This window comes from Diadema antillarum, unplaced genomic scaffold (genome assembly GCF_040938485.1).
Source record: "Diadema antillarum isolate AM-2024a unplaced genomic scaffold, OU_Dant_1.0 scf00000225, whole genome shotgun sequence".
NCBI lineage: Eukaryota > Metazoa > Echinodermata > Echinoidea > Diadematoida > Diadematidae > Diadema > Diadema antillarum.
The window spans coordinates 386,944-399,639 of NW_027271114.1; the positions used below are offsets into that span (position 1 = coordinate 386,944).

Below are 12,696 nucleotides of genomic sequence, written 5' to 3' on the forward strand. Positions count from 1 at the left end.
TCCCAACATTTCCTTATAAGACCAACTATCGGGATAATTATTTATTTGCTCAGCGTGACCATGAACCCAACTCGAGCTATTATCTGTTTATTCAAACAAAATTGTCTCTCTGCGCATGAGTGTTTGTTATCATTTGCATCTCATACTCTGTGCAAAGAGCAATAAGATAGGGCTTTGTTTTCCTGTCAAGACAATCATAATCAGGCAAATATTATAATCACTGAGGTATTCCCTGTATGGGACGACTTTGACGATACACTGTTTCGAAATACTTATACCAGCAGCAGCAGTAGTCGTTCCAGGTCTTCCATGTCGTGGATCTCTCGCAAAGCTCTAAAACTTCACTGGAGAAATCTCGCTTGAGATGAACAGGATGTATAAATTTACAGAATCATATCATTAAACACAGCGGAAGGCTCATATCTTGGCGTCTCTAAGATTGGCCGTCGTGTCGTATTATAGGCCGATGCATATTCGTATGCGTAATCGTATAGAGACAAACATGATCCCTACAACGCATGTCTTGATCCGTGCGATGGGTCTCCTGACTGTCTGCGTGATTACGTCCCGTCCCACCATCGCACAGTACAATCCGGAATGGAAACGACTAGAGCAGTTGAAGAGAATGAGCACACTAAGCGGTAAATCATTATCATTTTTTTTTTCATAGAGGAATGTTTCTCTTGTTTGTTGTTGTTTTTCCGTCCAAATGACGGTTACTTACTCATACCTGCTTGTAGGCCTAAATAAATTCGGAGTCTGTTGACAGTTATAAAAAAATACATAAATCCTTGCACTTTCGACAGACAGTAGATAACTTACTGTTCAATAAAATAGTAGTACACTGGAATCAATATAAACAGTGTCGGTAAGGAATTTGTCAGGGAGATTTCCCCGTGTATGTTTTTGTCCTCAGAGATGATGTCTTGTTGTCATAGTTACCGCGTGAGACTCCTTGGACTTATTTTTGTTTTGCTTTTTGTTCATGTTTTTCAGATGACGACCTATTTGATGCGTTGAAAAGGTCTATCACTGAGCAGGGTTTTAATTTTGAAGAAACAATGGAATTGCTTTCAGATAGGAGAAAACATCTGAAGGTAGGTATAATTCCTGCAGTAAACATCAAATTGTACTTTTAAATGGATTTATTGCATTACCGCTTGTTGTAAAACTCCTTTGAATCAGCGCTCACATTGTACAATATTATATTTACACACATCCCCACCAACGCACTTCAGTCAAGTCAGTAATGGTAATGCTGAAAACTTTGGGTAATATGAATAACAACTTGAAATAATAATGACATAATTTTATCGACAAAATTTACTAGCTCACAAGCGTATCTTTATTCTTTGTTTTATATCAGTTTATACTTTTCTTTGTCTGTGTTTACACAAGCCATTATTAATTGATAATTAAATGAGTCAATATTATATATACCATATATATTTTTCATTTCTTTATTGCGTATCACATGAATATTACCAATATCCCTGTTGCAGTTTCAACTGGACGAGATAGTAAAATTAAAGAGGAACGCCAGATTGAAAGAGGCGCCATCGGGAAAACGATTCTACGTCTTCGCAGACGACCTTGTCTCCCAAGAGTGTCTCGACGACGTCGAGCGATTCAACACCGACCTGGCATCACGGGCGCGCTACGCTACTCTCAGTAAGTTGATTCCCAGATGGTTATAAAATCGTAGGAATGTGCTTGTCTTTGTGTATGTTCATTTGAGCATTTATACCATTTCCATACCAGGCCTGATATCCTCATATCATCGTATTTGACGAAACGGAATGATGTCTGTTTTATTTCATACGTTTCAGAAGATCATTCCTTTTGGGCCATCCTATCAAGCCATTAGATTAAAAGAGAAAATGTCCCAGGATTTCAGGACTTTACTTTTCTTTTCCACGATGTTCTGTACACAGGGTCATGGATGAATGCAAAGTGGATATTGATCAACTGAACGAACAAAAAATTTTATTTAATGAGGAATGCCAGGCCTACCTATTTATGATTGTCTAATATTAGAACCCGTTATTCCCGTCAATTTTTCTCTTGTGATTACGTCACAGTGGAACACTCCTACGGAGAACCACAATTGGACGTCATCCTAGACACGTGGCTCCAAAAGTTTCCGGGAAACATCTGGCTCTGTGAGATGGTCAAGAAGAACGGGACTCTGCTCTGGTATGCGCCTTTCGACGGGAAGTACTGCTATCGGAGAACGCGCTTCAAATTATTTCAGGAGGTGCAAATCGCAGGAAACTTCTTTCATCATAACCTTTGAAATATATTTCGCTATACCTATCTTTCTATACCTATCTATAATCTACCTAGCTGGCTATCTACCCATACGTATCTATCTATCTATCTATCTATCTATCTATCTATCTATCTACCTATCTATCTATCTATCTATCTATCTATCTATCTATCTATCTAGAGTCTATATATTCAATTTGTCGATCTGTATCTATAATTATTACTCCCTTAGACTTCTCTACCTGTTTTTGTTTTTCTGTCTAATGCTATTTTCTCTATTTCTGAGTCTCCCTATATTAAAGTTCATAAAGTTTTGTAAATTGTATCATTACCAAAACAAGAGACTAAAAAACAAACGAGCAAGCACAAAAAAAAAAAATGAAAAAAAAAAATTCCAAAAAGCCGGAGAGTAGCATCCATTATATTGTAATCCCTTCTCATTTTGGTGGTTGATGTATCTATCTTGTCTATGCCATTATATTTTTGCCATGTTGTGTGTCGTTCTGTTGATTGACGTTCTCATAAACAAGATGCCAGACCACATCGGCTATGGGACCTGCTGGCCCGGGACGTGTACCCAGGAGGAAATTCAGATCCTCTTTCAGTCAAGTAAGAAACTCGAATTCTTTTTAAGATTAAGATTAACAACAACAACGACGACGACGACGACGACAACAACAACAACAAAAGCAGTCAAAAACAACGAAGAAGTAGGGGAGAGGAAACTATCAGGAGCAAAGGTTTCAGGACTGGAATGTAGTCTTTTGTAAAATATCTTTGGTTGATGATAATTATTTGAAACATTCTCGGAAAAGAACGTGCTTCCACTGAATAGATTGTACTGGGTACAGATAAGACCATACTATTGTTGCTGTTCTTGTTGTTATCGCGGATGTTGTTGATGCCAATGTTGTTTTTGCTTTGATCAGTTCTACTATTATCAACATTATGTTGGTATGATCACCATCATCTATATCACTAGCATTTTAGGCCCATTTAACGTTCTTTTTTTCTTCAATCATAATCAAGGAAATTGATACGAGTTTAAAGCAGCCATGGCAGTAGCTGAAAAAAATAGTTGTGGTGTAGTTAAAACACGTTCTAATTTGCGCACCAAATCAACGAAACAATGTTCTTCAGTGTGTTGTAGTGTGGTCATCTATTGAGAGCATTGTAATACTACTATATTGATATTAAAAGTCATCTTTAAGAATGAGTAGCAGATGTGAACTCTAAATTGAGACAAGAGAAAGTAAAATGCACGTGGATACACTTACTCTTAGCCCTTCATGCGCCAGGGCACTCAGCACTGTAGTTTGGTCATGCTTTTACATTATCATTCAGTTAAGTGTCCATAGCAGGTTCGTAAATTAGCAAGCCAATCATTTGGTACAAAAATGAGCATCGAGAGTTCTATGCAGGGAGGCAATAACAGTAGCACAACAATGATTGCGAATATTTCATAATCTCTTTTTCATTGGTACTCTTAGTTTCCAGAATGTGCCAATCCCCCCCAAAGATAGGCCCTACTCTAAAATTGCAAATTGGCGGAAAAGCAAGGTACGGGTTATAAAGTGATCAAAATAATTATATGCACCTCCCCACAGGTTGGTTTGCTGCCAGGAGGAACGAGACCGTTGAAATTGACTGTATAGAACCTCTCCCATGGAGATCGGCCGATATTGCCTTCACGTATGTGCCTTCAGCGTATTCCTAATTCACCATGTCGTATTAAGTTTTATATCTATTATCTATAATCTATATCTACATCTGTATATATATATATATATATGTATATATATCTTGGAACTTTCCACGTGTTGGACTTCGAATGTTGTAATTATTAGAAGAAAGAGTCTCAAGTACGCCATGGATCCAACGATAACAAAATTTGTTTTAAAAAAATTCAATCGTTGGATCCATGGCGTACTTGAGACTCTTTCTTCTAATAATTATATGTATATATATATATATATATATATATATATATATATATATATATATATATCTGTATCTATTTCTTTATCTATATCTATGTCTATATCTATATCTATGTCTATATATATATATCTATCTCTATCTATAAATCGTATTCGTAGTTATGGTTTCCCTATAGATCCAATTGCCTTTTAAGTATATTGTTGTTTGTAAAGGGATATAGATAACCAGTCACACACACCCACACACACACGCACAGAAATTATGCGTTTGCATGGCTATAGTGCAATCATGACAATGTACAGAATACAATAAAATTGCAATGCATATACTGTGCAATGTGCAAAAGACAAGCAGTTGCGTCAGAGAGGAAAATTCACTTGGAAAAGAACAGATGGTACAGGAAAATGAGAATGGAGATATGAAAGAGCGAAAAATATCGTGAATATCAACATGATGAGTGATTTCGTGTATCCTTAACGAAACTCCATTCATTTATCCTTTTGCCTTTCTATTACGCGAACTTGTTTATCACTTAATATTTTCAAAGGAACATCCAACCACCTCTTTAATTTTTACTTTGGAATCGTTCAACAGAACACTCGTGGCTTTCCTTGCATTATTGGTGGTCACGGGAACCCTGTACGAGACATTCGTGCGAGATCTCGTCTTGAAGAAGGTGGAAGAAGCCAGTCAAGAGGAATCTCGTGCCACGGGAGCCACCAACCACGAACTCTGTCTTGAAGTCGGTCCTCCCTCCGTCGTCATCCCCAGCAAAATGTCAAAGGCAGTCGGCAATGACCTGAGCATCGACGACCATTTGGAGCAAGATCGCGATTCCGCCCTGACGTCATCGTCGGCCGATGAGGTAGTGGAAGGCACAGGAGACGATGACGTCAAGGACTTTGATGATGGAATGATCGACGAGGGATTCGAGAGCAGCGAGAAGCCTACCGTGGACGGGGGAGCAAAGGCCATGAACTTTCAAGAATTTGGCAAGAAGAAGCCTGCAGTTACCTGGAGTAGAAATAGGATTCGGCATCTTGGTAACTATGCTCCGATACGTTCATGTCATTGAAATAATAGATATTTACACTGTAAGTGGCATAAAGTTTTTAAAATTAAAAATTGAACAGTATAAAGTCATCGGATGCAACTTGAATATGATGATATAGACTGTCAATTTTGGTCTGCAATAGAAAAAAAAATAACAGACTTTCTATTTTCAGTTGTTGTTGTTTGTTTTTTGTGTAATTCATTTCATTTTGCAGCTACGAAACTATATTCTCATGCACGCAAAAAAAAAATGATAAACGTTACTTTCTGATCAGACGAAAAACCAAAACAAAACATCACGATATGAAGCTCTTTTTGGAACAGGGAATTAAGGACGATATAATTGTAATTCAGATGTCAAAACTTGATTTAACCAGTTGGTACTGAAAGAAACGCAGATTGTGTAACGTCCCCGTGTCAAAGTTGATTGACACGTGACACGTTCACAAGCGTTAACAAACTCCAAATACACTCTATAAGCCCCAGGATGGACCGAAAAAAAGTATTGAATTAGGGTGAGAGAGATATAAGTGAATTATATAGATTATATGCTAATGGAGGCTGCATCGTGTTGTCTTCACAGAGCTCGTTGATGGCGTATTGATCTCCTTTTCGATGGTCACCAACTGTAAGAAGATATTTAGTGCCAAGAAGACCAAGAACACAATGGCGTCACTGAATGGAATTCGTGTTCTCAGCATGTTCTGGGTCATCCTCGGTCACACCATAGTCTTCTATCAAGGCAGGATAAGTAAGTATAGTATACTATTTCCCTTTTGATGGCGAAAAAGCTAGTACATAATTATGTGTTCTATGTGTATGAGTGTATTGGGTTGTTCTATCTGTGTTGTAGTTATTGATTGTTCATAATATTATTTTCATGAGGCCTTAGAGCCTTTTCTTATGTTCTCTGCTCATTTCAAATTGACTTCAACAAAGGCTTAACTTCAATGTTGTTAAAAAATGATGATGAAGTATAACATGTGTGTGCATATTGTATCACTGTACCAGTACATTTTTTTTTTTTGAAATGGAAAGGAATGAACGAAATTAAACCAAACATCGACTTGGAATGTAATGCTTTCATTAAATTAGATACCCGGCTTGAAGAATATTGTAGATAGGTAGGCCTATTGCTCGGCTTATCTTTACATCACTATCATTAATGAATGCGTTGTAATCATCATCATCATCATCATTATCATTATCATTATCATCACAATTATCATCATCGTCGTCGTCATCATCATCGTCGTCGTCGTCATTATCGTTATCATCGTTATTATCATTATTATCATAGTTCTTATTTACTTACTTTTTTCTTTTCCTTCTGGTCATCATTAATAATATTTCTTACATATTGATAGTGAATCCGAGGCAAACGGTTGAGCTGGTGCTGAATTACAGTTTCTGGGCCGTTACCAAGGCAGACGTATCTGTCGACACGTTTTTTCTCCTCAGGTAAGAGAAACAAAGGCAATTACTTTTCTAATTTCTGTCATCATCATCTTCTGTCCATGCTCAAGTTGACACTCGTTAAAGGCGTAAAATTAGCAAGGCAACATTGTGGAAAATCTTGAAAAGTTACAAAAATATCTTAAGATAAATCAAATCTTTATCATGTTTGCTGATATTGACTTTGAATTTCAAGTCACGACATTTGATACATCAGATGAAGCAAAGAAGTTATTGTGTCATAACCGGTCCAAGAGTCTGCATTTAATGACATCACTAAAGTCTATACTTCAACATGGCGCTGGACTTTCTCGTGGCACTAAATAATATTTTCATACCGCCTATATTAGTGTTATTGAATGAATATCTGGTCAGGATGACTCTTTTTTTAGGACCTAGTTCCGCTACGCCCCTCATGACTGCACTTGTTTTTGTTTTCTATCTTATTTTGTCTTGTTTCTTTTTGTTTCTGTTTCTGTAATGTCAACAGTGGGCTTCTTGTCACCCATGTGACTCTTCAGGCCCTGAGTGCTCAGAAGCTCCGGACCGCCCGCGAATGGGCGCTGTTCTATTTTCATCGGTGGTGGCGCCTGACGCCAGTGTTGATGGTGGCCATCGGTTTGAACGTCCTGGTTGTTCCCCATGCCGGACATTCGGTGTGGACGGACAGAGTGAACGAGATGGTCAGGTCGTCGTGTCGTCAGCGTTGGTGGACACACCCACTCTACATCAATAACTTGTACCCGTGGCCAAATGTGTTGGAAAATATGGTGAGATTTTGTTGTTGTCGTTGTTGTTACTGCTGTTTTCAATAAATGTAGTCAACAAACATTGTCCACTAACAGACTATCCCGAATTGCTATTCCTAATAAAAATAACAAATGAAGGAATAGATTACAATAATGGAATTTATCAAAAAATTAAGTGGCTAGAGAAAGGTTATGTGCACTGTCGTGTATTTTTTTGGTATGTTTAGACGTCTAATATTGCAACATGCTAGATAAAACAGTTCGTAAACACAGTCACAGCTACATTTTGTCTGGTTCTATTGGAATAAAACTTAGTCCTCGATGTTTGTAATCACTAATTTGATTCCACAGTTTATTCATAATCATCATCAATGGTGATTTAGGGCTATAAAGTATACCCATAAAGACACCATGCATGTCAAGGCTTTATTGTAAAACTTTGGCAAATATGCTTCCTTCTCAGAGCCAAAGTATTGTATAGGTGATCATTTAACATATACTTTCGTGTACAATGGGATGTTCATCTAGAGCTTGGGTTAATGTTGTAAGCTTTATAAACTATTGTTCACCATTGTTTATTTCTTCCAAGTCTTGGTCAACCAGTGTTTCATTTCCTTTAAAATATCACTCATTTTCGATCAAATTCGCAGTGCTTTGGGTTGTCATGGTACCTGGCTAATGATATGCAGTTCTACATCATCAGTCCAGTCGTCATAGTCCTTCTTTATAGGTATGAATAATGCACACCTTTAAACGTTACGGAATTTTCTTTTATGACGTTATAACGTACAATTTATTGTCTCGTGACAGTTTGTTCTTCAACTGAATGTACTATAGAAAAAACAACAGTCAAAACTGTTTTACAGCCAATTCCTCGTAAGCTCTTAACTATTCTAGAGTATGATTTCTATCTTTAAACTTTGTTAAGACTTTCCACTTTAGCATAAACATAGCAACCACTGAAAAGGCCCGACAAAAAAAAACCCAACTAATTTAATGAACAAGCAAACACAGAAAAAGGAAAGAAAGAGAGAGAGAAAAAAAAAGTTTAGCATCTTGGAATATAGCAATCGACATAGACCTCTGCACGCTGTTTGCGTGGAGTATCAAAATTAATTCATCCGTCTAGCGCATGCAGGGAAAATTAATTTCGGAATTCAGTATTTGACTAGCCATGCATATCATACACAATGATGCGTAAAATATCGATTCCCTCATTTTACTTTAACGAGTAATGCCTACGACCGACACCACTCGTCACAGGGCTCGATTCCGTCAAGTTTACGAGGGACTCCGAAGTGTAGAAGATCAGTCCCACCACAACCAAAACAATAACATCCCTCTAACATTCAGTTGGCTATTGGTATTTTACAGGCATCATTCAGTTCTATAAAATTGTACGTTGCTCTTGTCAGAAATAGTTTTCTTAACTGTCATATACGATTATTGATCTCATGAATTCATGGAAAGCGATAATCATACCGTTTGCATTTTGTTCTTTTCACAGAAAAGGCGTAGCGGGCATGAGTGTGATCGTCACACTTATGTTCGTGTCGTTGGGGGCGGTGTTCGGCATCAGCTGGTACTGGGGTCTAGCCATCAGTGGGGCGGGGTTTGTATGTCTCTTCTATGAAATATCCCATTACTGCGCATCTTCCTGTCAAAGTAGTGCTATCAAGCTAAATATGTCCGATCTTTGATATCATTTTTTCTTCATCAATTTGAGTTAGGAGAAGACTTAAAAGAATAGTTGCTTAGCGACGGTGGCAGGCTCGAGACTTTAGATTCTTTGATCTCGATCTCTGGCGCGTCTGTCATCTCCGTCGAACTGGAAATAAGTGAGGTCACGGAACGAAAAAAAAAGCGCAGCATGCTTTACGTGTAAAGTTGTGTATCCAGTAAGTTAGACGAACGCAACATGTCTAACACGAAGCATGATGATATGATTACAACCAGTGACAACCGTGTCTTCCGATAACTCCGCACCGCTGATAACGAACGCATGGAAATATTTTTCAAACACACGAGTGCGTAGTAGTTTGCAAAGGGAGCCTCACACCTAGTCGTTGAAATGAACATCAAAAAACAAGAAAAACACCTATAGAATACAAGACAGATTATTTTGTTTGATATAAGCCAAATCCATTCCAATTTCAAAATGTCCGGAAAATTTTACTCCCCCCCCCCCCCCCCTGCTCCCTCGGCTCCTGCTCAACTCGAATTTAGTGGTCCGTAAAGGAAACATAGGACTGTACACTTTCAACCCTGTACCTGCGTTGTACGCCGAATCAAAATGGTCTTCTGAATCTAAAGGAAATCATATCCTGCTTTCCAATGAGTTGGTTTTCGTGAAAGAACATTATCTTATGGACAAAAATTAGAGTTACATAAAGTTACATAAATCTTGAAAGTCCTTGTAATAATACTGAGGATGTTTTCTCCCAACCTACATCTCCAGTGTCGTTATCAAAATAAAACGATAGGGATCGAAATGTTTCATTCTATCTATACAGTATATACCACGAAACTATGCCATACCTATACCTATACACTTTTACGTGACACACTATCAAAATTATTTATATTGATCATTTCAGACCTTGGTATAACGAGAGAGTGCCCGATCCACCCAATGCAGATCTGACCTACGCCAAACCGTACACCCGTATCCAACCCTACTTGGTCGGTATGGCTCTCGGGTACATCATCTTCAAACTAAAGGGAAAGAAACTCAAACTGAACTGGGTACGTTCACCACAATGGCTGTCGTGTGTTACATTAATCATTGTTTTGCACCATAACTCATTTATTGTAATAACTCTATTCACTGTTTCATATTCAAATGCGCCTACTCCTCCGAAAACGCTGTATTTAACAAGAAATTTGCGATCGTGTACCGACTTGTGTGTATGATACTATTAATCATGCCATTACCAAGCTTCTCGCTTCTAGCAACCCCTCCATTTCCCATCAAAATTTTAAAACCAAAATCAAAAGCTTTTAGTTCCTCAAATTTCCATCTATATAAGGCACAAAGAGATTAAAATGAATTAAGAAACTGTTAATTTGCGGAATGGAAGAGACTTGTCTCGTGTTTATACACATCTACTAAAGATAATGAAATACACGCGTGTTTATATACAGGGAAAAGAAAATGAGCGTCATCTTTGGCGCTTTGCTACTAAGGATTCTGTGCCTAGTTTGCGCTCAATATCTTTTTGAATTAAATTGTATTCTATAATGCGAGCAATGAAAATGTTGTTGACTTTGATGTGGACGATGATTCTCAACAAACATACGAAATCGTGGTTAGGAAAAGGGCATGTTCATCGACAACACTCCTCACCAAGTATCAAACATGGCCAATTGTGTGCAAGAGACAGATGGGCTAACTGTTCTTTTATTCCTCCTGTAAGGGGTTGATGCTGGTTGGATGGTGCGTTGCCTTGGCAACGCTCTACTCCGTGGTGTACGGCCAAGCCTGGGTGCCATCGGACGAGGTCTCCCAACCGGTGGCCGTCTTTTATCTCACCGTCCATCGTATGGCGTGGGGCATCGGTGTGGCGTGGATCATATTCGCTTGTCAGACGGGATACGGAGGTAAAAACAAACTCGCAAACAAACAAAGCTTATAGTGCTCTGTAAAGTCTGATCACGAGAGATTTTGCCCAGAATCAAATCAGTGCATCTTCGTCTCATTATGTATTATAGGATTCCTGCGCCAGGCACCACGAAAATCAGCTAATGGACGTGGGGGATCAGAAAGGAAAGAGGGTCCTTGATCAAAGCTATATGGACCTGTTTTGAATTCTCTGTCGAATGCATATTTGTGTTTTGTGTGTGAAACACGAAAAATGACCTCTAAATATATACGAAAAGCTTCATCATACCTCCTTAAGGACAGAGTACATGATTGACCACCTATATCTGCTTTTAATCTTACCTTTCTAGCCTTATTTTTTTCTCCCCCCTTTTTTTTTTCAGGACCAATTGCAGTTCTCCTCGAGTGGCGTTTCTGGATCCCGATGGCTCGACTGACGTACTGCACGTATCTCATCCACTCCACACCCATGTTCACCAAGATTCTGTCTGATCAGGTTCCCTTCCACATGACCGTCTTAACAATCGTAAGTATTTTGCAATCTCTCATTATTATATATATTATTATTATCATTATTATATATATTATTATTATCATTATTATATACATATATATATATATATATATATATATATATATATATATATATTCCCTCCGAATGAGGAAGGAAAAGACCGTCTTAGTGACTTATTCCTTCCTTTCTTTTTGTTACATATACCTTCATGACAAAGACTTGTTTCCCCTGACGACCAGGAAACCTGCCGGAGCATTACCTGACATAGCAACTGGTGATGATATATTCTTCAAGTATTGAAATGTATTGACTGCCATATAATGTAGCTTTTTATAACGTCTTGAGTGGAAAATATCCATTGTATGGTTTGAATACATTTGTAAATTTACTATTGTAAAACGATATATCAAAATTAAAGTAGGTAAGTAGAGACAAGAAAAGAAGAAGAAACGATACCCTCATCCAACCAAACCAAACATCTACAGGTCAATAAACAAACGATATCATATTCATACACAGTAACCCAAATGTTCATAATCAGGCATGAAGATGAATTAATAATCACTTTAAATTTTGTAAAGATTCTTAAAGAAGGTACGCCAAATCCTGCCTCTATTCTTTTGTGTGTCTCCTCACAGAGTTACTGGTATACCGGCAACCTCGTGATCTCCTACGCCAGTGGGCTGGTTCTCTCTCTACTCATCGAAGGGCCTGCCATGGGGCTGGAAAAGGTCTTTTTTGGCGCGCACAAGATGCCAAAAGTCAAACGTAACTAGACAGAGGACAGCGAATACAGTACGCTCCAAGACGTACGTGGCAAATCACGGTGCAGCATAATTTCGAAGAAATAATGTCTACCTCGCCGAGGTCGAATTCAAAGGAACCGGAGAAAATCCCTCGACTTATACGTGAATACCGACTTACACATAGAATTAACACAATCCAGGGTATAATTTTTCTTCCTCTTCACCAATTTGTCGACCTTGCAAGTTTGACGTTTAAGCGACGTCCACTGATGTAAATGAGACTTTACATTGACTTAAATACCACATTGATTAATGAAGACTTTATATTACGCCACTATCATTGATTCCTGTTGCGTGCAAGAATTG

General features: G+C 38.1%; 1 protein-coding gene across 1 annotated transcript; it reads left to right on the forward strand.

The window, feature by feature from the left end:
- The first annotated feature begins 535 nt into the window (after nucleotides 1–535).
- On the forward strand, nucleotides 536–12,360 carry LOC139724637 (O-acyltransferase like protein-like). The gene is made up of 16 exons (XM_071635770.1): nucleotides 536–641; nucleotides 997–1,097; nucleotides 1,503–1,671; nucleotides 2,082–2,257; nucleotides 2,802–2,880; nucleotides 3,879–3,963; nucleotides 4,807–5,255; nucleotides 5,849–6,016; nucleotides 6,633–6,726; nucleotides 7,211–7,490; nucleotides 8,120–8,199; nucleotides 8,977–9,081; nucleotides 10,067–10,214; nucleotides 10,886–11,069; nucleotides 11,454–11,596; nucleotides 12,223–12,360. The coding sequence occupies exons 1-16, from the start codon at nucleotides 536–538 to the stop codon at nucleotides 12,358–12,360; spliced, it is 2,505 nt and encodes an 834-aa protein (XP_071491871.1).
- Nucleotides 12,361–12,696: the final 336 nt, after the last annotated feature.

Coding starts and splice junctions, on each gene's coding strand:
- LOC139724637 (XM_071635770.1), top strand. CDS start 536: ATGGGTCTCCTGACTGTCTGCGTGATTACGTCCCGTCCCACCATCGCA. Junction 1,672..2,081: donor GGCGCGCTACGCTACTCTCA/GTAAGTTGATTC, acceptor ATTACGTCACAG/TGGAACACTCCTACGGAGAA. Junction 11,597..12,222: donor ACATGACCGTCTTAACAATC/GTAAGTATTTTG, acceptor GTCTCCTCACAG/AGTTACTGGTATACCGGCAA.